This window comes from Hippocampus bargibanti, linkage group LG05, assembly GCF_051943395.1.
Source record: "Hippocampus bargibanti isolate YZ-2025 linkage group LG05, ASM5194339v1, whole genome shotgun sequence".
Lineage (NCBI taxonomy): Eukaryota > Metazoa > Chordata > Actinopteri > Syngnathiformes > Syngnathidae > Hippocampus > Hippocampus bargibanti.
In genome coordinates this window covers 10,225,747-10,252,571 of record NC_142738.1, presented here as the reverse complement: position 1 = coordinate 10,252,571, position 26,825 = coordinate 10,225,747, and the positions used below count along the sequence as shown (strand labels likewise).

Below are 26,825 nucleotides of genomic sequence, written 5' to 3'. Positions count from 1 at the left end.
AACCCCTTGGCGTACGAAGTATTTTTCGGGATACAGACGGAGCACCACAATGAGTGATGTGTCGTTCGCGAACGAGCATGTTCTCCTAACAAGAAAATGGCAGCCGACTTGTTTTCTATCCTGATTGGTCAAGAACGCAGCAAAAGGGGGCGGGGGTTACAGAGAGAGCGAGAGAGAGACCGTTCTCCAAAAAAGAAAATGGCAGCCGACTTTTTTTTGTCCTCCATTCCCCGACCCCCATCTTCGGTTAAAGCCACGTGATTGGTCATGAACGCAGCAGTGAAGGGCGGGGGGTGTTGAACATTAAAGATACAGGCAGACGACAGAGAGAGAGTGAGAAAATGGATTGAGAACAATGAAATGTGGACTTGTTTCAACTTTGATAGGTTAAAGACAAAAAAACAAAGTTAAAATATCCCATCAATCAGGCTCCACAAATAACCCGCACAAGCCATCTGTACACTTGATGCAAAAAGCTATCAACCCAGCTAAACAGAACACAATTGATGAGGAAAAAGGTAAAATTAACGCATAGAAAGCACCTCAAAGGGATCATTCCTCAAGATGGTGAAAGAAGAAGGCTACGTTCCTCATCAAGTGTTTAATTAATTCCATCAAGCCATCAACGACCATCAAAAATGTAACTAAAACGACTTTATTAAACAGTACAGTTTATTTATTTCATTATAATACCATAGCACATTTATTATACATAAAATAAGGTATATTTTGTGTAGTTTTAACGCTTGGAAAATTATAAAGTAGAAAGTTATGTTTTATGGGGACCTGGGAACGGATTATTCTCATTTTAATGGTTTCCTATGGGAAATTAATTTTTGAGATACACACTTTTTGCCTTAAACACTGTCTGGGAAAGTTCGTAAGCAAAGGTATCACTGTATGGCCAGATTTGGCTCCCAGGCCTTGACTTTGACACCGGTGGTGTATATCATAAGTCATTTATCGTCTTGTCGTCATTCGCAACAGGATCTCATGACAATGTGCAGGTTTACTGGTATTCTGTATGTTTCAACACTGTACACCAGTGATGTCCAAATGATGGCCCGTAGGCGTTTTGTGGCCTATCAGCCATTTTTCTGTAGCCCACGTCAAATATTAAAAATGACATTTGACAATTTTTCAAAGCATCTTGAAACTATTTCCAACAGATTGCTTGGTTGACTCAATTTAGCATATTGAATGAAGAATTGAATGAAGAAAGTGGGTCCTTATTTGCACTTTTTGTGCACATCTGCTGTACAAAATACACACAGTGGTGAGTGTTGACCCAAGATGTCAAATGTAAGTTTACCTCCAGTGATCATTGGCACCCTGTTTAAAATGATATTGTATGTTACGTCTTCTGTTTTTCTTGCCATTGCCACACATATTCTTTGTTACCGCAGATAATGAAGACAGATTTAGCAGGCATACAGCCTAGGCTCCCTTGATCTCTTTTGTTTAAAGCCCCATAGTCCCTGGACTCATCATTAGAATGTAAACTGACTGTAATTTGCATGCGCGTCTTTCATTCCTTTCATAAAAGTTACTCTGTATGTTTACGCAGGAAAAATGTTCTATCCTTGAACATCACATCCTTGTCTCCTAAAACCTTTCTTTGTTCCCCCTCTAAAGTCCCAGTGTACTCTGACAGTGTCAGCTTTAATAAAAGCAAATGTTTGCTCGCAGCTTCACGTGTCACTTATAAGGAAGGCCCGTGCCAGTTTTGCCTATGATTCATAGGTTAATAGACAAGACATTTTGAGTAAGTGTTGCTTTCGGTGTTTTAGCTTCGGCAACCATTGCAGAAGGTTTTTTCTTTTTAATTTTAAAACTGTGTGCGTCAGTCTTGCAACCTCTTTCATACCATTTTGCATACTGTTGTGTAAGCTTTTGAATACTCCATCATTTCCTGACAATCCTTACTATCTATACGAATGACTTTCACGCATGTGTCCTTTTTAAAGGCAGCACTAGATGCATCGACTGGTATTTTTGTTCACATTGTTAGCGGAAAAAAAACATGTGTCACCTTTTACTGGAACTTTAAAGGTTGACCGAGATCCATTTCAGAGTGCTGGTCAACCTGCCAGTTGGTGCTAATTTAAGAGAAGTTCACGGAAATGCAGTTTTAATTGGGTCATTGCTGTGTCTCCCTCATGGTTTGAAGTTCAGCTTTCAAATTCAGCGAGGGGTTCGACGTGTGTTATGTGCGTTATTATGCGGTTGAGTTGTGACCAGTTCAGACTTTACCCCACCTCTAATTTAAAATGTCAACTGAGATGGGCGCCAGATTAGTATTTCATATTCTACTTATTATGACTATAATATCGCAATAACACTCCAAATATATTTTTAAATGCTTATTTATTTATTTGCTTTCAAAACTTAGGTTGTAGCAGACGTGCGCATTTCACCATGACGTCTCTGGTGAAAAGGAGGCTTGCACCGTCTCCTCTTTCATCAAAAACTGCTTCATATAATAAAGTGTTTGTCTTGTACTCAAACATCATAGAGCACATGGGGAAAGTCGTTAAGATTGCACAACTGTCCATGTTTTTATGTTCGTGTGGTGTTTATAATTTTGCTTTGTGTAGACTATAATGTTCATCGCTTTGTTATAGCTGCAGCTGTTGTGCTATGCTATCTAAATTAGGATTTATTTATTTATTTATGAAACACAGCACACCCATGAGCACCAGGTAGCCCCCAAGGTCAATTAATGCAATCCATGGGTCAGTTCTAATGGTAGCCTCCTGGTAATGAGGCATTGTGTTATTTATTTATTTATTATTTGTTTGTTTGTTTGTTTGTTGTTTCCTTATGTATCTGTTTTATTTATTATTTATGTAGTTATTTATTTATTTTTTTATTTATTGAACACAGCACACCCATGAGCATCAAGTAGCCCCTAAGGTCAAAATATGCAACCTATGGGTCGGTTTTAAAGGCAGCCTCCTGGTGATGGGACATTGTGATATCCAAGGACTATTGAAGAGCTAATCATTGAAGACTTTTTTAAAAGCGAGTGTTTCTCAATGATGCTTCCTGTGAGATATCAAAAGCATGATAAGCATCTCACGTACATGTATATCATGATTTATTAATAAGCTCATACAATGTAAGGTGATTTGAGAACTTTTATTTCAGAGGTGAGTATTAGTACCCACAAAAAGCTTTAAAAAAAAGCAATAACATTCATTTTCAATTCTAATTTTGATTCAGAAGAATTAACATCGGGCCTGCGCCGCCAATTGCGGCTGCCTTTTTCTACACTCTCTGTATACTGAGTAACTGTATTGAGTTAATTTCCCATCTGTCATCTTTCAAAAAATGAAACACTCCCACGCTTATAACCTTTTGTCCCCTTTTGTAGGTGTGATACAAGTGTATTGCTGCCACCTGGGCTGCCTTGCACTATGTTTCGTAGCACCATCATGTGCGTCTATCGTCGTTTTCTCCGCTGTCTGATTCAAGCTGTCTTCCTGTTTGTCATCTTTTGCCTCACATATTCTTTCTTGGTAGAATTGATAAAATGATTCAGACTGGAAGAAAAAGTGTAACGCATTTAAAAGCCATTTTTTGACATTCTGTCAACCAAGGCAAAGGGATTGTAATGAATAATGGTCGTCAAACACATTCACAGAGTCCTGGTACAACTCGAGTTCTCTTGACTGGTACTCATAAGAGGGAGCATATAACTCCTACTCTGGCATCCCTTCACCGGCTCCCTATACATTTTTGAGTTCTTTTCAAGATCTTATTTGTTTTCAAATCTTTAAATGGCCTCACTCCTCCTTACCTCTCTGAGCTCATCCACCCCTACACACCTTTCCGACGCCTCTGGTCTGCTGACCAGACATTCATTATTAGATGTAGCATAAACTAAACGGAGGCTCAGAGGGGATCGACGCTTTTCTGTTGCTGATCCCACTCTCTGGAATTACCTGCCACTGAACATTCGCTGCCTGTCTTTAAAACCAACCTCAAAACTCACTTGGACTCTTTGGCATTCAATGTCCATGTTAAGCGCTTTGTTACAGCTTCAGCTGTTGTTAAAGCGCTAAATAAATCAATATGTATTGTATTGTTATTTGAGGATGCCTTGAGGATAGTTTGCTGCTACTTTTTTGTTTGTATTTTCGGAATTGCTTTTGGAGTTGCACGTTCCTCTTTCGAGTGTATTTCTGTTACCTGTAAATTACTGAATGATTTTGGAGTCATTCGGACTATCAAGCTCCTTATGATAGACACAATTTGACAACATCAGGTGAGAGAGGTGTCTACTACTGTAAATTACTGCTGTGGATCATCTGCGGATTCTGTGTAGTTGGGCCTCGTGTTGTTGATGTTAAGTGGGATTTGAACGCATCAGTGTTGGTCCTGCTAACATCTGTCTCAGCAGCAGTGGCTATTTGGTATTCAGACGGCCTTCTGCCTGCTGCTGCTGGTGAGCACTGTGCTGGTTGATCCGTGTCATAACTTGAGATTGGACCTGACCGCATTCACAGGACCATTGAATCAATTGTATGAGCTATTTTATTTTATTTTTGTTTTGGAGATAGCAGGAGGAGGATCGGAACGATGCCGTTCAGCATAGTTGTGAAAATCAATAATTGCAGAGCTTAAATAAAATAAATTAGGACGATAATGACCAGCCATTAGCATTATCCAAAGCTCGGATATTGTCAGTGACACATCACAGTCTGTGATTGTGTTAATATGTGACTCATACGATTCAACGTTAATTCTGGTTAACATGCAATTATGTTTTGACAGAGCGACGACTGCTCTTTTCTAATTATCGGTGCGATGTGTGTAATATTGAGCGAGTGTGTGGGCTCTTTGCTGTCTTCGTTCAAACAAACACAGCTGGGTATTAGAAGGCAGAACTCTGCCAACTGATGTAGACAGAATGCTAGCTTCTTTCATTCCGTACGTCTAGAGCAGGGGTCGGGAACCTATGGCTCGCGAGCCATATATGGCTCTTTTGATGATTGCATATGGCTCGCCGATAAAACTAAATACATATTCTCGTTTTTTTCACTGTTGATTTCCCGTTGGGGCTGCAGTTGGCGGAAAGCGCAATTTTGATTGGATGACACTGGCCTTCAGTCGAAACAGGTAAACGCCCCTTTAAATTATCAACTTGCTTGTGGGTCACTTGAAAATGAAGGATAACAGTTGAGATATTTGTGATTATAGATTCAAGTCAACTGTGTCAGATTTGATAAAGAAAACTTAACAAGGCACAACGCTCAGGAGACCGGTCTTCCTTTGCGTAACAGCATGGTCTGTATCCGCTCCGCCCATTTCAGCTATTTTGAATTCATGGCTTAGAGCCAAGCGGCATTCTCATCGTAAAACTCTTTTGTCATGCGACAAAAAAAGGCAGCAGCTTTAAATTAGACATAAGTATTTTCAAGGGATTTTGAGTGGAGGATTAGAGGGGAAATTGCTCATTCTTCCAATTGGTTTGCTGTAACTCTCATTTGGGACGCTGAGCTGATTTTTCTGGATTGTTCATGTCATTAGAGCTTTGTCATATGCGAAGCATCCCTGCAGCATTTCTTCGTCTCACATGCGCACGTGCACTCACACACACCGAGCGGTTAATATGAAAAAGGTGACTGCTCTGAACGTGTTGCGTCACGCACGCATGTGCACGACGTGCACGTGGAAACGAAAGCAGTGGGATTCGTTCAGTGGCCGCTGCTGCACGTTTCAGTCTGTTCTTATTTTCACCACCAGCCCACTTGAGACTTCCTGCCACTCGCTGCCTCAGTCACTTCGCACCTGTCACTCTTCTCTACCACCCCCCACTCTACCTTTGGCTGACACTTTTATTATTTTTTTTATTTTGAAATCTAATTTCTATTTTTAGCTCTTTCGCTCTATCTCAGCGGTGGACTCGATCATCTTCTTTGTCTTCACAATGTCCTGAATGTATTTATTAGTTTTTAATTGGGACACTTGAATGATATGACTAGCCTGTGAAAGATTGTCTGCCAAATACTTAGAGGTTATTCCTTCACTGTAAATACTCCTTGCGATGATCCTATTTATGTCCTACGTTTAGTAATGGGTCCAAACTTGCTGTATTCAAGAAGTGAGTTTGAAATGATATCAAGAAATATCTGGGCCAAGCATCCTGTGTAGGCGTAGAAGCTATTTGCATCCTGAATGTAGTCAATGATTCATAGATAGATGCGAGTTATTTCGGTCTCTTTCAGAAACTCGTACGTAAACACAGTGCTGAGTGCTCGACGCGTGAGGAGCTGCATTCTTATAGATGGGCTGAAGATTGGCTGGTGCACACTTGAGTGGCAGTCAGAGAGCTCTGGCAAACAAGTCTATACAAATCTTTGTTCCGACGTCGCCTCGTCATTGCACCTCTTGCTGCCAGAGTGAGAATTGATCAGACAAGGGTAAAGAACTTCCTGTCAACAGGAGCACTAATCTGACGAAGACGTTCACATCCACAAACCTGTCCGATTGAAGCTTCCTGCCATTTCAAGTGCTAATATGGACCTTTTTAATATAATTGTGCTTTTTGATACATAGACAAGGTGCTCAAGGCAAATTAGTCATGGAATTTGCCAACATTTAACTCATTCACTGCCAGACATGCAAAAATGTGCCTACTCCAGGTTTTATCATTGTCACTCAATTTCCAGGACCCACTGAATATTGGGTCTTAGTACTTCAAAACATGCAATGCAGCGTAAAAAATCTTCTCTCTGTCTTCTTCAGGAAAAAAAAGAATTAATTTCGAAATTATATGCGTCCGGAGTTATATGAGCTTGAAATGAGGGCGGCTGTTCAAAATACAATGCAATACATAAACTTTAACAACAGCTGAAGCAGGAAGAAAGCACTAACATGGAAAAAAGGGAAATACTAACTCCTTATGGAAGGGAAAAAACATTGCCAGGGTTTTATCGGCACCCCAGCAAGAAATAACAATACCCGAACAAATTCGCGAATGGCGCTCTTTGTCATATTTCCAATTCCCGAATAAATTCGGGAATGGCAGTGAATGAGTTAATATACAGCAAGTGTCTCAAATTAAATTTACCTGGCGACCGCTGGTGCTCTGATCTCAGTGAGGCTGGGCTGCATCAGGTTAAAAAAAAAAAAAAACAAATAACAAATGACTTAAAAGAGAAAAAAATATATATAGTCTTGCATAAGTGAGGGCAGCAGCGACGTGTCCATGGGTGACACGTGTTTTCAATGTGGGCTCATTTTTGCCTCTTTGTCCAGATACTCCGAAGCTATCGACTTCCGAATGACACAGATTTAGCACGGAGTTAGCGCTAATACAAACAGCATTCATAGCTGACCTGTGCGGGCCGTACTAACATTAAACTTTCATATCAATCATGTTTGCTTTACACTGTTATTTATATTATTTGGTAAGCTTTTATTTTAAAGCTCGCCTGTATGTTCAGATATGAGTATCTTTTTCTAGCATGTCTAAACCATATTTTTCTTTTCAAGTCTACTACTAAAGGAGCTGTAAAGTGCAAGAGAGCAATATTGTAAACCAAGAGAGGGTGCTGCCAGCTCATGTGAAGTCCCAGTACGCCATTAAAAACTCCCAGTGCGCCCAGAGGCACTCCCCACCGTTGCATATCGGCCCACTTAAAGTAATGCACAACCATAATGCTCCAGTATGATTAGCCATAGCATCACCCTTAGCCGCCATCCTTTTATTTGATCCAGTTATACGCGCCGTGCTATGGTCGCATGTTTCCCAGATAATTATCATTATCTGGGAAACAGATAATAATAATAATACTAATAATAATAATAATAATACATTCCATTTATAAGTGCCTTTGAAAATGTTCAAGGTCACTTTAGAGTCACAGGATACGTTTTTCTGTGGGTGAGCAGCGGCAGCCCCATGTGCCGGCGTTCACGCAACACGGAAATAACTCAAATAGATGTCATGATCTGGTTGGCGACCAACCGGTGGCGCTGTCGGCCCCGCCTGCACCTGCACAGGTGCCGGTCGTTTCCAATCAGTCACACATAAAAGGACACCTGGCACGACCATTCGTTGTTGGGTAATTGTTAAATGTCATTGAATGCTGTTGAACACATTGTATGCACTGTGTGCAGTGCATGTGTTTGTTTAATCTTGGTGGACTTTTAATCTTGGTTTTCTTTTGATACTTTTACTACTACTAAAAAGCAGGCAGGAGGGAGCAGGAGGTTGTATTTGAGAAATTGATGAGAAGGTTTCTTCAGCCGTCATCTGTACAAAAGTGTTTTCCAAAAGTAGTAGTACTTTTTTCCATTCAGATGATTTTGATGTTTTACTACTACTTTTTGCCAAAAGTAGTAGTACTTTTTTCCATTCAGATGGTTTTGATGTTTTACATTTTGTTCCTGCTGACTTTATTTTAATACAATTTCTCAAATACAACCTCCTGCTCCCTCCTGCCTGCTTTTTGGGATCCGCACCCGCCATCACTACCTTGCAAAACGTGACAATAGATAGAAAGCTATTGAGCTATTAGATAGCTATAGATTCAGAATCCTTTCGTATTTGCTGTGTATCACGGCATGACGGTTAATTCGAGCAACTTGTGACCACTTTTTGCTTCATTTTGTAGCCAAACGTCAATGGAGACTACCTCTATTGTGATGATCCTAATAAGCTTTTCTAGTAGAATGTGCCCAGCAACTTTTTTTTTTCAATTGTCATTATTTCCACAAGAAAAACAAGTCACGCTCGAGCTGTTTAAAATCAGAATGGAGTGGGAGTTTCCACACGCTTTATTCCAAGCCCGGACGATTACCTTTAAAGCGGCAATTGCCATGGAAATTTCTGGGTGGCTGCGATTGATGATAATAATAAATAGCCAGAAATGGCACTCCGCCGCAGATTTGATTTGACTGAGATGAGTATAATCAGGAGACCATCAGGTAAAGGACGGGTGTTCAAGAGATAATAGTGGGGTGGCTTCTTTACATGCAAAAACAGTGCTACCAAATAACAAATGGATGCTAACCTTTTGATGTTTCTCGACTCTCTCTGCCCCCCACCCTTTCTGCGCTTGGATCAAGGGGAAACGAAATAAGCCAGGAGTGGAAACGGCAGATACTCCAGACTCAGCACGTGGGCGAGGGGAGAAGAAAGCCATCAAGTAAGTGCCTGGTAACTGGCTAGGCTTCAATCATCTGGCCATAATGTGACCTGCCTTTTGGTTCATCGTTAAGGCTGTCAATTTAAACAATGACACTAACCGGGCAGAAAATGAGGTGTGTTGTTTATTCTCAAGAGCTCTTTAACTCATTCACTGCCAGAAAAATGTGTACACTCCAGTGTCAGGGTTTTTGTCATTGTCCTCTTCTTTCATCAGAAAAAAAAGTCGATTCCTAAATTATATGGGTCTGGAGTAATATGAGCTTGAAATGAGGCTGTCCAAAATACTATGCAAGACATACATATTGGTTTATGTTGTGCCTTAACAGCAGCTGAAGATGGAATAAAGCGCTTACATGGAAAAAAGGGAAATGCTCCCCACTTGTGGAAAGGAACAACATTGCCAGAGGCCATGGACAGCGCTTTATCGGCACCCAAGCATGAAAAAACAAAACCCCAACGAATTCAGGAATGGCGATCTATATCATATTTTCAATTCCCGAATAAATTCATGAATGGCACTGAATGAGTTAAGAAGTTTGATGGAAAGTGATGTTCCCTGGACGTTTAGCGATTTGTTTGATGCTCCCGTGAGAAAACGGGAAATGTGTTTGGGCGGTGGCATTTTTTTTCTCTCTGTCAAAAAGTATCAAGGTACAAAATGATTTTCAAGGTGCTTTTCTCCCTCTGATGAATTGAGGCTAAAGGTCAATACTGGAAAATGCCAGCTTTGTAATGCTAAGTACAATTCTTAATTCCGTAAATGTCTTTAACCTGTTCAATGCAAATGTTCCTCTGAATGTCTCGCTTTTGTTTCCCACTTGAAAGCTTTCAAGATGGTCACGCCAATGTTTTGTGATTGACTTCTTTTCCCATTTTCTCCCTTACTTACGAGCGCTGTTTTTCATCTCTGCTTCCAACTTTTCTTATCGCGCTTTGCCTCTGACCACTGCTGTGTGACTTGTATGACATCAGTGATTCCGCTCACCTTTTCCTCCTTTACTGCTGTGATTGATCTTTCCACCACATGTCTCGCGCATTTGTGTCTTCTTTACTTCTCATGTTGACAGTTTGGGTTGGTGGGGGGGCTATCCTGATTTCGGAATGCTCACTCAAATGTGTTTCATTAAGGGGTACCATGTTAGGTTAATGAAACGTCATCACATGCTATTGTGCTCCTCTTTCCTCACTGCCTTTCTCCTTCTAATCGCTGTGGTGACTCTTCCGATTCGGGCTGGAAAACGGCCTCCCATTTCATGCAGCTCTTTAGCTCCGATTCTTCCTCAAACGAAGCTCTCGCATCACCTCCGGGGACGGAAGGGACGCTTGTTGCTAAGTGTTGGTTAATGCCAAGGCCGTCCGCAGTTGTGTTGCTCTGACCTGTCTTTCTGTTTGGCCGCAGTGATCTAGACAGAGACTTTTGGAATAACAATGACAACAGCACAGTGCAGCAGAGGTGGAGCTCCTATCCGCCGAAGGAGTTCGTACTTAACATTTCTCCCTATGCCCCATGCGGAGACCCTCGCCTCACACTCAAGTGAGTCTTGGTCCAAGACTGGTAAGAGTCTTCACCCTTGAGCAGGGCTGTAATGAGACAGGGACAGTCCATTTCCTTTCGATGTGCCCCCCCCCCCACCCCTCCAATACCTTCCTGCTGTCACCCTCGTCACCACCACTTACCACTCATTTAATAAAAACCATTCAAAGTGCCTGATAAATGACATTTCCAATTTAATCTAAATTTTTGTGATATGTTTAGTTAGTTTTTTGTGATTCAGGAAAACATGTCCATATGATGAGGCAAAAGGCTGAGTCTACCGTGTTAACTCCTTCACTGCCAGACGTGCAAAAACGTGTTCACTCCAGTGCCAGAATTTTTGTCATTGTCACTTGAATTCCAGGACGCACAGAATATTGAGTTTTAGGACAACATAAACATTCTATACAGTGTTAGAAACTTTAGACTCCCTTCTTTCATCGAGAAAAAAAAAGAGTTAAAATCAGGCAGTTTCAGGCCAAATGGCAGATTCCCAAAAAGCCGAGAAAATTAGCTATTTCTGCAGAGAAGCAAATTTAAGCAAAGAGCTGATCAATGACCATATGTTTAACTGAAACTTTCATCAGAAAAAAACAGTTATTTCCTAAATCATATGTGTCTGAAGCTATATGAGCTTGAAATTAGGGCAGCAGTCTAAAATACAATGCAATACATACATATTGAAGCTGGAACAAAACGCTAACATGGTGAAAAGGGAAATGCTGCCTCCTTGTGGAAAACATTGCCAGAGGCCATGGCCAACACTTTTTTGGCACCCTAGCATGAAAAAACAAAACCCTAACAAATTCAGATATGACGCTCTATTGCATATTTTGAATTCCCGCATACATTTGTGAATGGCAGTGAATGAGGTAATATTCACATTGCATCCACATTGCCGTATTCAAGCCTGACTGTTATTTATGGTTAAATCCAATTTTCTTGAACTATAGTGTAGGAACGACAAGAAAAAAAATAGACCCAATGTAACCATACTGGAGGGAACGAGTGGTTACTAATGATTACTCATCATCTGGTCTGTGAGTGGGTAAAATGTCATACACGCACATGACAGCCTCCCTGCCATGGCCTTCCCATTATTCCTGCAGAGCAAAGCGGCGTGGCCCTGCAACTCCCTCTGGCTCCTTCCCGATGATCCTCCTCACTCCCCGTCACCTCTTAACGAACACTCAGGCACATGTTCCGATGCCCGTTCCACTCCCTACAGCCCTGCCGGTTATACTAACTGCTGACCTCTAACCTGTCACCTTTCTCCCATGGAACATAACCATGGAGACGGACAACCCTCATAGCCTAACCGGGCTCAAATCTGTGTTTGTATATACAGTGATACCTTGGTTTATGGACCCCTTGGCTTACGAACCTTTGGTTTACGAACGTTAAATTTATGAAAATTTTACCTTGGCATACGAACATTTTTCGGGATACACACGGAGTTGCCTCAATGAGTGATGTGTCGTTCGCGAACGAGCCCGGTCTTTTAACAGCAAAATGGCAGCCGACTGCTTTTATTGCTCTATTCCCCGCCCCCCAGTCTTCGGTTAAAGCCACGTAATTGGTCAAGAACGCAGCAGTGAGGGCGTGGGGGTTACAGACAGAGAGAGTGAAGCACAGAGAGAGATAGTGAAGCCGTTCTCCAAAACGAATATGGCTGCCGACTTTTTTTATCCTGTATTCTCCGGCCCGAGCCTTCGGTTAAAGCCACGTGATTGGTCAAGAACGCAGCAGTGAGGGGAGGTGGTTTAAATATTAAAGAGACAGGCAGACGACAGTGAGAGAGTTTCAACTTTGATAGTTCAAAGGCAGTGTAGACTGCAACGTTAAAATATTCCATCAGGCTCCACAAACAACCCGCACAAGCCATCTTGATGCAAAAAGCTATCAACACAGCTAAACCGAACACAATTAATGAGCAACTAGATAAAATTATCACAGAGAAAGCACCTACAAGGGATCATTCGTCAAGATGGTGAAAGGTGTTTCATGCTGAGGAAACAGGCCACTCCATTCCATCAAGCCATCAACGACCATCAAAAAGGCAAATAAAACGACTTTATTATACAGTACAGTTTATTTCTTTAATTATAATACCATAGCACATTTATTACACATAAAATAAGGTATGTTTTGGGTAGTTCTAAGGCTTAGAAAATTAGAAAGTGGAAAATTATGTTTTATGGGGACCTGGGAATGGATTATTCTCCTTTTTATGGCTTCCTATGGGAAATTAATTTTTGGGATACACACTTTTCACCTTACACACTCTGTCTGGGAACCAATTAAGTTCGTAAGCCAATGTATCACTGTACTTTACCTGTTTTTTTTCCTTCTCTAATTTCCGCTACTCATTGTTTGCGTGCCTCTGTTGCGAAGGGTTGACCGTTAAGTCCAGTTTTGCTGTGTGATGCCAACGTTCACCTGTAGTTGACATTCGTCCGTGCCCTTTCTCTGATCTCCCGTAAGATCTGGAAAGTGAGCAATACTAACACTGTAACACTTGAGCTGCATGTATTGTCGGTCGCAAAGGGAGATAAGACTTTTTTTTGTTTGCCCCGAAATCCAATAAAAGTAATGTTTGGAATCCAGTAAAAGCTCAGGCAAGGGCAGATTTATCTCCGTCCGAATAGTGTGAAGGGTCTGGACTTAGATTTCCTGCTAGCGGGAATCTGTCAGATAGTGCCTAATGAATGGTTATTTTTAATGAGCTGAGCTAGTGAGAAATGTCTGCTAAATGGCCAGGAGAGATGAGGCAGCGGTGTGCTGGCGAAGGTGCTGCATTCTGCATGCATGGTTTTCCGATTGAAAAAAATAAACAAAATCCTACCAGGGAATGACGGCTGCCGATCCAGGTCAACTGGCCTCATGTAAATCACCAATACTTGTGTTATGAGGTCATTAAAAAAATGATTCTCAAAGTTGGCATTGTATTGCCCATAAAACTGTTTGATCCTCCGGTTATTTTTTAGTCCACCCAAAGCAATGGACAATTTTCCTTGCAAAATGTATTTTGTTCTCAGAAAAATACATTGGCATTGAACAATTGAAGAAATCAGCATTTATTTATTTTTTATTATAAGGAGGCACCGGAGATGACCTCCAGGCTGCGGCCGCTTATTTGATATGATTTTCAAGCCGACAGCTGCAATATCATTTCCTGCTTAAACGTTCCCTTGAGATCAGCAGCTTTCAGCTTTCTGTCATAACACTGCCTCATTTATCAAATAGGTGAATATCCTTGGAAATCCATCTTCATTTTCAAAGTATTACTGCATTTTAAAGGCAATATAACTGATTTTTCAATGTTTTCCCAGATGCATATTTGACTCCGGGGACAATGACGCAATTTCTAGATTGACAGCAGTAATTTGTCATATTGTCACCAGTCACTATGAGACTATTTGGATTGGGTTGGATTGGATTAGCCTTTATTAGTCTCGCGGTGGAGAAATTTACATTTACGGCGGCAAGGTAAAGGAAAAGGAAGTAGAAAAACAAATACAGGCGCTGATGTAAAGGCAGCCACTCTCGCGGCGCCATCTTGAAGTAAAAAACAAAACTAAATAACAAGTAATGTGACATAACAAAAGACACAGTCATTCAATCTTAAGCACTTTCCTCACCCTATTTGTTACATGAAGCAGTTCTAGAGAGGATCAAAGCGTCCTTTTCACCAGTGGATCATAGACGTCATGGTGGAATGTAAACATCTGCTCTAAAAGTTGAAAGAAAACATAAAGCTGTAGCACCCACTGACGAAAAGTCAAAAACATCTCTTCCCACGTAAATCCGCCTCAATTCCACGCTGCGACAACTTATTAACACATATGCATCGGCGCCGTGCGCTGAAGCTCCTTCTCGTCGCGGCCTCCTCAAGCCATGAATCCATTCAGCCGCAGACTGTCCAACAGCACTGACCTTTCCGCTGAACAAAGCGGGGCTGTTAAAATGCTGCCCATTACAGGCACAAAAATGTTTTGTCATGTCGTCACCAGTCACGATGAGACCATATTTGATACTTCAGTTTATCAATCTGATGCATCAGAGGGGAGGAGCTGTCGAGTGTCAAGGATAATGTGGCGATAAAACATTTGTAAATCATTTTGACACCCAGTGAATCTAAGGCGGGAGAGAGATTAATGTCTGATTTGACTGCACAATCCCGTAAATACTTGAATTGATTTATGGGCCCCATTTATTGACATTGGTCTATTTCTAATAAAGGTAAAACCTTCTTCACCTTGCATTGAACACGATAAACGAGGCCTAGCTCGGCTTTGTTGCTCCGGCAGTGTCATCCGTGCCGTTGCCATTGCTAATTTATCCATGTGCACATTCAGTTCAGTTGGTCACAATCAATCGCAAAGAGTAACCTTCAAACGGAATCGAAGTCAAATATTACTCTTCACTGACCCCAACAATTCTGATTTGTCTTGTTTTGCCACTTCTGGAGGAGTGTGAATATTATGAAAAGCAGTTATATGCTTTATTTTTGATGACCATTGCTGGTATCTTATCAACATGATGATGTTGGAGCCCCAAAATGGCATCGCGCAATCGCTCTGGTTGGGAAGACATAATTGCCGTAATTTCTGGACTAAAGAGCACTACTGATTATAAGCCTCCCCCAGTACATTTTTCAAGGAAAAATCTTTTTGTACATATTTAACCGCACCCGTCTATAAGCCACATGTTTATAAAGAAAGACGGTACACAGAAAAGGTTTTCAAAGTTTTAATAATACAGTGATACCTTGGTTTACGAACCTTTCAGTTTACGAATGTTACATTTATGAAAATTTTACCTTTTCATACAAACTATTTTTTTGGCATACACGCGGAGCTGCCACAATGAGTGATGTGTCGTTCGCGAACGAGCCCGTTCTTCTAACAAGAAAATGGTGGCCACACTGTTTTGTCCTCTATTCCCCGCCCCCATTCTTCGGTAAAAGTCACGTGATTGGTCAAGAACTCAGCAGTGAGGGGGCGTTAAACATTAAAGAGACTGGCAGATGAGACAGAGTGAGAAAACACACACACGCGCACACACACATAAACACGAAATGGAGTCGACAGAGCTTGAAACAAAAAAAAAAAACAAAAGTGAAAAAAGAACAAAAGTGAAATGGTGAGAAAATGGATAGAAAGCACTGGAATTTGGACTAGTTTCAACTTTGATAGTTAAAAAACAGAGTGTAGTCTGGAAGGTTAAAATATCCCATTAATCAGGCTCCACAAATACACACAAGCCATCTATACACTTGATGCAAAAAGCTATCAACCCAGCTAAACAGAACACAATTGATGAGGAACTAGATAAAATCATCACAGAGAAAGGGACCTCCAAGGGATCATTCCTCAAGATGGTGAAAGAAGAAGGCTACGTTCCTCATCAAGTGTTTAATGCTGATGAAACCGGCCACTCCATTCCATCAAGCCATCAACGACCATCACAAAGGTCTGTGTAAGCTCTCAGTCGTACAGGAGTGGTCCATCGATGAGAAGGTTTCTTCAGCCATCATCTGTACGAAAGTGAAGGTTTCGGACGTTTCGCCTCCTATCCAAGAGACTTTGTCAGCGAACTGACGAAGCCTTTGTCAGCGAACTGACGAAGCCTCTTGGATAGGAGGCGAAACGTCCGAAACCTTCACTTTTGTACAGATGACGGCTGAAGAAACCTTCTCATCGACCATCACAAAGGTAAATAAAATGACAGTTTATTTAATTATAATGCCATAGCACATTTATGATACATAAAATAAGGTATATTTTGTGTAGTTTTAAGGCTTTTAAGGCGTGTTTTCATCTTCCTCCTATGCACTGAAACCGTGGCAGTCAGATTGGAATAGCGTCAGATATTCCTCGCCACACACGCTCTCTTTTGTTGCCGCTGTGAGTGTCACTTTCATCCTGAGGTAAAGTCACTCCCGAGCTTGTGCTGTCATCTCCGTCATAGTTGATTTTTTCACACTGCTCCACACTGTCAGGATGCACTGGAAGACTTGTGCAAAGATTACCGCCAGTTTTGGTAAACGATTTCTCGCTGAATTCTCATCCAAGCCTCCCATTCAACTCTGAGGGCCACTTCAAATGCATGATTCACACACGAAGTTACGATAAACTTGCGTCTTCCTCGGCACATATCTTCGCCCTGTCTCACTCTTTCCTTTAGTGCTCGAGCGCCACTGGCGGCCATGAGAGAAAATGTATAAATTGGCTGCATTGTTGCATAACCCGCAGGGTTGAAAGCTTGTGACAAAAGTTGTGGTTTATAGTCCGGAAATTACGGTATTGCCTTTGTGGTTTATGGTGTAGTAAATACACTATATTGGCAAAAGTATTGGGTCGTATAAAAAGCAGGCTTTTTGGGCTATGGTTGGGGGTCTCAGAATCAGAATCAGAAAACCTTTATTCCTCCCACAATGGGGAAATTTGTGGTCCACAGCAGAAATTTGAAAGGGGATGGGGTAGGATGGGTGAAAGGATAGATAAACAAGATATTCTAAGCATAGTAAAATAAAAATGTCAACTGTATACTGTAAATGTGCAAAACCGTTTCATAAAAAAACTGTACATTGTGCAAGTATCAAGAAAGGTATATTGATATTTCTAGCTGTATTGCATCAACCCATATTTACAGTAAAAGTGTCCATTTTTTTTCTTCACATGTGATTATTGAGAATTTCGAAACTCTGTGTCATAAATTCAACGAAACAGCAACCGTTCCACTCACCGTGTAACACTTTCAACCGTATTTCTTTACATGAAAATCTCATCAATTAGTCAGAAGAATATAAGACAATTCTAGTTTACCCTTAAAGGACAACTGACACCTCCGGACAAGTTGCGTCCATAATTTGTAAAATCACTTCAAATGACTTCTACTGAGCGTATTTTAGATTCCCCCACATATAACTATATTTTACGTTTTAAGACTCGCACTGAATATTCAGGAAGTCTTGTTTTCGAGTTGATGACGATCCCCTAAATGACATCACGGAGGGAACGCCCCTGACCGAGAAAGCGACACAATGCATTTTGGGTAATTTTTTTGTCTGTAAACACCATATGGATTGCGAAATTAGAGGGAAAACTACATAAATAATGTGATGGTGAATCGTTGTGTGTCGCAGCCAATTGCGGTAACACGCATAAAGAAGGTGTAAGTATACACAAATTCCCAGCGGACAAATCATCCCATTTCCAACAGAGCTTGTGCGCCATCTTGTGCATTTTCTGGCCGCTACATTCAATTCCAGACCCTCGAATTGTTACGGAAGGACTTCTTTAATCGATTGCAAACATTTATGCTTTCCTCTTCAGAACTATTTAAATCATATTCATAACTGGATGAATAACAAGAAAGCATCTTCTCCGAATCTGAACTCTCTGAACCCATTGTTTTGATTCTGGAGCAAGGCAGTGTGTGACAGATAGTGACGTCATGAACAAGGGGGCGGGACTTTCTGAATCTGCCCAATTCCGAGCTCATTTTGTGACAGTTTTGGGACACTTTAAGTCATTTTTATTGGTGTTTTGCAATTGACGAAAAATATCAGCCTGCGTGTTTTGGGTATTTTAGATGCGATAAAACGTTTTTCTGATGTCAGTTAGGGAACAAAAAAATGTGTCGGTTGTCCTTTAAATTATTCGATGGTGTTCGGATGCAGAGTGTTTTTTTCCTCGCTAAATCTCATCCAACCTTGCTTTTATTAACCTTGGTCTGCGTACTGGGACTGTGTGTGCAGAAAATTGCCTTCTAAAAATAATTCTCTTCGAGTTCAAAGTAGCAGATTTAATCGAATTGGGTGCTGCTGGACGAGCTACCATAAAACAAATCCCTCTGTGCCATTTCCACACGTATCCAATCCTCCACTTGTTAGCTCCTCCGCTGAGGTTGTAACTTATTTAACAGGGAAGACAAATCACCAACAGAATCATTGCAATAGTCGACTGCTTTATTTTTAATCATCAAATTCAACACGGGTCCTTGAAGAATACCAACGTTTCCTTCGCCACGCTGTTATCCAATACTTTTGTTTTCAAACGTCTCGGTTCTAAACCAATTTGGTTTTCAGCCAAAAATTTCAGTTTTTTTTAATGCCTCGGTTAATAACCAAAAAAATCGTTTCTCGGCCAAACTGAGTGCACCTGACTCCCCTCGTGTAGCGTTCCAGTGTGACCAGGTGTGTTAGTGTTGTTAGATTGGATTGAATTGGATTTACCTTTATTTGTCTCGTAGTGGAGAAATTTACATTTCACAGCAGCAAAGTTATGAATGGAAGATGAAAGGAAAGAAAGAAGTAGAAAAAAGAAATACGGGAGCTGCTGGAAAGGCAGCCACATCTTGAAGTCAAAAGAAGAAAAAAAACTAATCACAAATAATATGACAACACAAAGAAACCGTCATTCATTCTTAAGCACTTTTTGTACCCTGTTTGTTACATGAAGCAGTTTTAGATGAAAAAAGGAGAGGATCACAGTGTCCTTTTCACCAGTGGATCAGTGACGTCGTGGTGGAATGTGCTAAATGTTGTTCAATCATGATTTTTTAAAAAAAGCAAACATTGATTAGTATGGGAGATGTTTCGTTTTTTTAACCAAGTAGGTTCTCAACCAATAAAATTAGTTTTTTATGATTTGGTTTAGAACCCAAAAAAATCGTTTTTTTGACCAAACTGAGCGCACCTGAATGCACTCGACTCCCATTGTGTAGTGTCCAGTTGTGACCAGGCTTTTTTGTGTTTTTCAATCACAATTTAAAAAAAGCAGACATTGATGAAATTTATTTGAATTCGGTTTTGACCATATTGGCTTTCGAACAGGTTTCTGGAACGGATTATGGTCGAAAACAGGGGTTAAGTGTATTATGCATCTTCCACATCAGTTTTGCTCAACGATAATCCAATGGAGGTTAAAATATCAGGTATTTATTGGGAATGGCGGAGCTCTATCAAGCTAAATTTCACTCTCAATAGCACGGCAAAATGGTCCATTATGTTCACTCCGCGGACAAAGCATCTCTCTTGTTGCCGCCATTGAACGGCTTCGTATAGCGGCTGGTCTCAAGGGAATGAGAGTTTAATGGCCAGTATCCACGCCCTGCTGCGGCCGCTGGAGAACGCTGGCGTCTGTGAGCTTGGTCCTTTCGGCCCAGATGGAGTGACCTTGTTGGTTTTCCACCTTCCACAGGCTCCCCCGTGCAAATGCTTCTCCTCGTTCCCCACTCGACCCCCCCCCCCCCACCACCTCTCCCGCACGCTCTCCCCATTTCTGTGTTTGAACACACTGGACTCCAGACCCCTTTTTCACGGACTTGCTTTTCACTGGGCTTGGAAAGCTGTCTCCTCATACACTCGACTAATGTGTCTCACCTACTTAGCCATGTGGTTGCTCAACCTCTTTTCCTGTGTGTATGTTGTACGTGTGTCTCTCTCTCTTGCTCTCACATGCTTTTGGGTGTTTTTTCCCTCTGCTTGTCGTTGCTATTTCTCTCTCTCTCTCTCTCTCTCTCTCTCTCTCTCTCTCTCTCTCTCTCTCTCTCTCTCTCTCTCTCTCTCTCTCTCTCTCTCTCTCTCTCACACACACACATTTTCTCTTTCTCTGTCTCGCCATCTCTGTCTCTCTCACTCTGTCCCTCTCTCTTTCTCTCTCCTTCACTTCCCATTGCTCTCTCTCTCTCTCTCTCTCTCTCTCTCTCTCTCTCTCTCTCTCACACTCTGTCCCTCTCTCTTTCTCTCTCCTTCACTGCTCCCTCTTCTCTCTCTCTCTCTCTCTCTCTCTCTCTCTCTCTCTCTCTCTCTCTCTCTCTCTCTCTCTCTCTCTCTCACACACACACATTTCCTCTCTCTCTGACTCTCCATCTCTGTCTCTCTCACTCTGTCCCTCTCTCTTTCTCTCTCATTCACTTCCCATTGCTCTCTCTCTCTCTCTCTCTCTCTCTCTCTCTCTCTCTCTCTCTCTCTCTCTCTCTCTCTCTCTCTCTCTCTCTCTCTATCTCACATTGTCTTTCTCTCTCTGTATCTCACATTGTCTCTCTCGCACTTTCTCTCTCTCTGTCTCTCCATCTCTTTCTCACTCTGTCGCTCTCTCTTTCTCCCTCTCTCTTTCTCCCCCACTCTCTCTCTCTCTCTCTCTCTCTCTCTCTCTCTCTCTCTCTCTCTCTCTCTCTCTCTCTCTCTCTCTCTCTCTCTCTCTGTATCCTCTCTCTGCTGCCATACCTTTGCATCCTGTGTCTCCCTTAGTGGGGCAGTGTCAGGGTGTCAGAAGGGGGCAGCAACTGGGCATGGGGATGATGGGGTTGGGCCTTATCGCAGTGACAGCATGAAGAGCATGACGGCGGAGGGAGCCAAGGCCGGGAGATGGCAGGCCGTCCAGGGCCACGTGCAGTCTGGAGGATTCAGACCCAGCAAGTGAGTTTGGCCTGCGTCATACCCAAGCAATGAGGCGGAACGCGCCACTGAGCTGTCGTGCACTGCTCGCGGTTTTGCAAATGATTATCATGCGATGGGTTGAAATGCCATATCATATCACTTCAGCTTTTACAATAAAATTTACATTTCCAAGTATGAAGAAAGATCCCGTCGACCTAGTTGTACCAATATAGTACTGTATATATATCACACATTTTACAATATTACTTAACTATAAGTGGAACCGGAACCAGCTACCTCTTTTGCGAACGTTTCAAATACATTTTTGTTGTAAAGCTGCCTCTAGTCACATATATCTTTTCTTATGTGAACCGTCTATCTCAGTATAAGTGATCACACAGCTCTGTGTTGTATGCAATTTGACCATTTTTGGCTCTACGTAACTTAATGCAATAATTCTGCTTTTTTTTAATTACTGTATTTTCCTGTGTATAAGGAATACCCAAATTATGACCAAATTATAAGTGCCTTGAATGCTGGGCCTGAGAGGACAGTAATTTCATCTGTGCTGTATGACATGCACGTTAGCATATTTGACAATAAAGCTGACTTTGACTTTGACCCAAAAGCCATTTTTTTACTAAATATGACCCTGCCACTTATATGCATGTGCGCCTTATATGTAATTGTATAGTATATGTAATTACTTATAAGTAATATTGAGCCACAACAGTTCTCAGTAGCCACCAACTCCATTTCCCCCAGAGAAGAAGTAGTGCATAACGTCAGCCTCTACTCTAGCGTCTTATAATGTGATGTGCCTTATACAGTGATACCTCGGTTTACGAACCCCTTGGCTTACGAACGTTACATTTATGAAAATTATACCTTGGCATACAAACTATTTTTCAGGATACATACGGAGCTGCCACAATGAGTGATGTGTCGTTCACGAACGAGCCCATTCTCCTAACACGAAAATGGTGGCCGACTGCTTTGTCCTCTATTACCCGCCCCCAGTCTTCGGTTAAAGCCATGCCATTGGTCAAGAACGCAGCAGTGAGGCGGGGAGATTAAACATTAAAGAGACAGGCAGACGACAGAGAGAGAGTAAGAAAACACGCACACGAAAGGGAGACGACAGAGCTTGAAACAAAAAAAGTGGAAAAAAAAAACAAAAGAGAAATGGTGAGAAAATGGATAGAAAATAGTGAAATTTGGACTCGTTTCAACTTTGATAGTTCAAAAGCAGAGTGTAGACTGGAAGGTTAAAATATCCCATCAATCAGGCTCCATAAATAACCCGCACGAGCCATCTGTAATTGATGAGGAATAAGGTAAAATTATCGCAGAGAAAGCACCGCTTAGGGATCATTCCTCAAGGTGGTGAAAGAAGAAGGCTACGTTCCTGATCAAGTGTTTAATGCCGATGATACCAGCCACTCCAAGCCATCAACAACCATCACAATGGTAAATAAAACGACTTTATTATACTGTACAGTTTATTTCTTCAATTATAATACAATAGCACATTTATTATACATAAAATAAGGTATATGTTGTGTAGTTTTAAGGCTTAGAAAATTAGAAAGTAGAAAATTGTTTTATGGGGTCCTGGGACAGATTATTCTCATTTTAATGGTTTCCTATGGGAAATTAATTTTTGGGATAGACACTTTTCGCCTTACACACTCTGTCTGGGAACCAATGAAGTTCGTAAGCCAAGGTATCACTGTATTTGAAAAACCTTTTTCATTCACTGCAGGTGCGCCTTATACAGTAAAGTCTCGTTATATCGATATCGGATATATCGATAGTCCCGGTTATATCGATACTATTTCTATGCACGCACGGAGAAAATTACATGCAAACAGGGTCGGATATATCGATAGCCCCGGTTATATCGATATTTTTTCGGACTCCCTTGAATATCGATATAACGAGACTTTACTGTATATGGAAAAATGTCTGAAAATACACCATTCATTGGGGTTGCGCCTTATACTCTGGTGCGCCTTACACATTGGAAAATACATTATACGTAAGTGTGTCTCAAAGGCTGTAAGGTTGTGGTTGAATAAAAAGTCATACAGTACATTATACGTGGAACCTTAAATCATCTATTCTTTTCTCAACAAGAATACCAGGCCGTCACAGTTTTTCTATTGGACAGTCTGAGTCTCCGATTAACTTGATTGCGATAGTCCAGACGCATTCAGCCCGTGTAGCTTGCCTTATTGTACGTACAGAGGACAGTCATGTTTGCATTTTTAAATCATCAGCAACTACGGTATGTTTACTGTTCTGACGAAGCAGGTCAATTTCAACAGTGAGCGAGGTTGAGCGCAGGCGCCAAGATGAGCGCTTAAGCGCAAATCTTGACGTGAACCTAATAAGACCTTGAGCTGACACCGCACTAACTCAAGTTTTTCAGCTCCACCGCACACTGTAACCAAATTGGGACTGCAAAGTGCCCCTTTTACTCAAACACAACACAGAAAAGTGTAAATTCCACACAATGGTTCAAACGGTGTGTCATCCATGATGTCAACTGGGATATTTCACCCTCCCGTGACGTGTGACATCACTGAGACTTTATATTTGGCTCGTATGAGGTTATTAATTTTCAACCGGTCGTGATTTTTGTACCTTTCTTTGCCAGCTTGTGATTTCTTACCACACGACACATTCATGTTCATCACTACCTCATCCTTCATCTGCTCAACCCTCTCCCCTTCCCTCCCCCTCATTTCATTTTTACCCCTGCTCTATAATTGCTTTCTATTTTCGGGCAGCCATAAGAGTCTCTGTGTCCCTGTGTTTGTGTCTCGCACCCCATTTTCAGACTCTCCGACATCGTCACCCTCTACTGTGATCGCTCTCCATCTTACCGTTAGCATGTACGGCCACTCCGACCAATTTATGATTCCGATTTCATTTTGACGTTACCTCACCCCTTTTAGCTTTTATGTGCGGCCATTAAATTTGATTAACGGCACAAAAAAAGACCAAAATTGCAAATTAACGTCAGGTGTAGTAGTGCGAAGCAGAGTAAACAGAGGCGAATGGGTCTCATGACCTAATTCAGATCGTCTGGGAAGTCAGCTGATGCTGGAGGATATATTTAGTCGACAGTACCTCTGCACCTAAAAGCTAGCAACCTCTCATTTGACAACAGTGAGGTTAAAATCTTAGATAAAGAAAATAGATTGTTTGAAAGGGGGGGTAAAAGAAGCCATTTTTGTATACTGCAAAGCCCCTTCACCAAATCACCATGGTGGTTTGTGGTTTAATTTGGATCGTGCTTACAACAACTTAGGTCGTTGCCACGTAGGCTTAGTCATGCTGATGAGGTAATACCAGCCTAATGGGGCAATCAGCGCCAGGCATAGACATTAGAGGTAATCAGACAGTACAAAAGAATTAATTCGATTTGCTTCAGGGAGGAGTTCACTGCTCCCCCCAACCTAGAGCAGGGACCTATCAGAGCACAGGTCTGGCACTACCAACACCGTCCATTCGGGATATATACATAGGGCCAGCTATTAGTTAGCGTATTAGAGTTACCAGCGCAACTTTAGTTTGCTGACACAGCTCTTTGAATGAGGAGTGAAACGTCCAACACTTTCAAAGAAGTACAGATGACGGCTGAAGAAGCCTTTTAATCGATTTAGTCGACAGAAAAAAAGATAATGTACAGGTTAGTTTTGTACTGATGTGTAGGTAAGATTAGATGTCACACAGTTGAGCATTCAACGATCTTGAGAACTTAAAAGGGGAGTGGAAATGAGAAGTTGGCAGAGGGAGGGAGACATAATGTAGGCCTTGGTTGGCTGATGGATGTCTCTAGAGAAGCAGCTTGTGTTTAAAAGACCCAAAAGAGGCTGCCGGATAATTTTCACGAATGAGTGAAGAAAAATGAGGATCTCTCATCAGAGCAAAAAAAACTCAGCGGGAAGGCCCGGGAACTGCAAAGCGACAAGCCAAACGTCGTCGAGACGCCCCGCGCTCGTTCGGACTCGCCGCATCCGACCACTACTGCCTCGAAATACTGTTTGTCGCAAGCGGCGGCGCGCTCACGGTGGGCTGACACGTAAGCCGACCTTGCACGTGACAGCGGCGCGTAGGGCGAGCGCACAGCAGGCGCACGGCTGGCTGACGCCGGCGCGCGAACAGCAGTCGGTGCACGGCGCTCACTCGGGTTGCACCATCTACTGCTATTTCTGCTACTGCTGTTACTGCTGCTGCCTGACGTTGCTCTCCTTCTGTCTCCTCCTCCTCCTGTCTCCACTTCCCCCCGATGCACCCTCTGACTCCTTCCCCATCCAACCTTCCGCTTCATCGAACCCATTGCCAACAACAACTTCCTCTGTTGACGAACTTTCCATCCACCCTGACGTCAACCTGACGGTTTCTGCCGCCATTTCCTGCTGCCCTCTGTCACCTTGCATCACCTCTGATGGTTCTGTCGCCCTCCACGACGCATCCTCTTCTGAACGACTCACCTCTCCTACTTCCTCTTCCGACTCTCTCTCCTTCCATCGCCATGTCCTTTGTCGGCCGTGGCCATCTTCTCGTTCACTTTCCTCCCTGCTCCTCTGCCCTCCCAGCTTCGGGGATCCAGTATTGTCCTACGCGTCCACCCTGGAACACATTCCCAGTGGGCCGACTCGCCCTCGGACGCTGCTACGCCAGCAGAGTCTCCAACAGCCCCTCATGAACCCACCGGGCTGTGGATTTGGACACCCGCCCACCACATCCCAGAGTTTGGGACAGTTGCACACGGCACCTGGACATCCGGGGGGAGGCGGGGCTTCTGGGAGAGGAGAGGCAGGTGGTGGCGCCGGTGAGGGTGGAGGTGCAGGTAAAAGAGCCGTTCCACGGACCACGCGAGGCGCCCCCGCAGGAGCGGGCGCCTCTCGCTATCGAGGAGCTGGCGCAGGAGGACGCTCGCGGGCCAATCCGGGAAGTTGGGATTACATGATGGACCAGATCCGGAATCGCGGTATGGACGTCAAATCCTTCCTGTGAGTATTTACCTCAGTATATTTGTAGAATCTTCGCATCTGTTGGCCCGTTTTATGAATGCCAGCCAGCATGTAAATACATCGGAATGTAATGCACAGTTATGATATTGTCACGGTTTGCGAGGTGGTGATGGCGGGTTCGGATCCCAAAAAGCAGGCAGGAGGGAGCAGGAGGTTGTTTGACAAATTGTATTAAAATAAAGTCAGCAGGAACAAAATGTAAAACATCAAAATGATCTGAATGGAAAAAATACAAAGTAGCAAAAGAAGACCAAAAGTAAAAGTCCGCCAAGGTTAAACAAACACGTACACGATGCATGCTGCAACCAAGCAGCAAACAAACAATAAATCGGCACCGGATGATCGTGCCATGTGTCCTTTTAAGTGTCATTGATTTGAACGACCAGCACCTGCGAGGCTGCGGCAGGGCTGACGTCTCTACCCGCTGGTCGCCAATCTGATCGGGACGACCAGCACCTGTGCAGGTGCAGGCGGGGCCGACAGCGTCCCCCGTTGGTCGCCAACCAGATCATGACAGTTATTGGTGTTGGGATATTTTATTACAGACTAATCCTTAGCTCTACGATACCCTTAAGTGTGATTTATTCCGTTTTAACTCATTCACTTGCCAGACCATGTGTAAAAAATGTGTCCACTCCAGTCCCAGGGTTTTTGTCATTGTCACTCAAATTGCAGGACCCACAGAATATT

At 42.4% G+C, this 26,825-nt stretch overlaps 1 protein-coding gene across 4 annotated transcripts in view; it reads left to right on the top strand.

Annotated features, from left to right (window-relative positions):
- syt7a (synaptotagmin VIIa) overlaps nt 1-26,825 on the top strand; it is a 135,066-nt gene that overhangs the window by 57,961 nt on the left and 50,280 nt on the right. For 2 of the 4 annotated variants that reach the window (XM_088996365.1, XM_088996363.1), the window contains exons 3-6: nt 9,082-9,161; nt 10,563-10,697; nt 20,959-21,126; nt 25,698-26,114. In XM_088996365.1, coding sequence (XP_088852491.1) covers nt 9,082-9,161; nt 10,563-10,697; nt 20,959-21,126; nt 25,698-26,114 — 800 coding nt within the window. Of the gene's footprint in view, nt 1-9,081; nt 9,162-10,562; nt 10,698-20,958; nt 21,127-24,962; nt 26,115-26,825 lie in introns of those variants that run through there. The other 2 variants (XM_088996364.1, XM_088996361.1) reach the window with 2 other exon arrangements.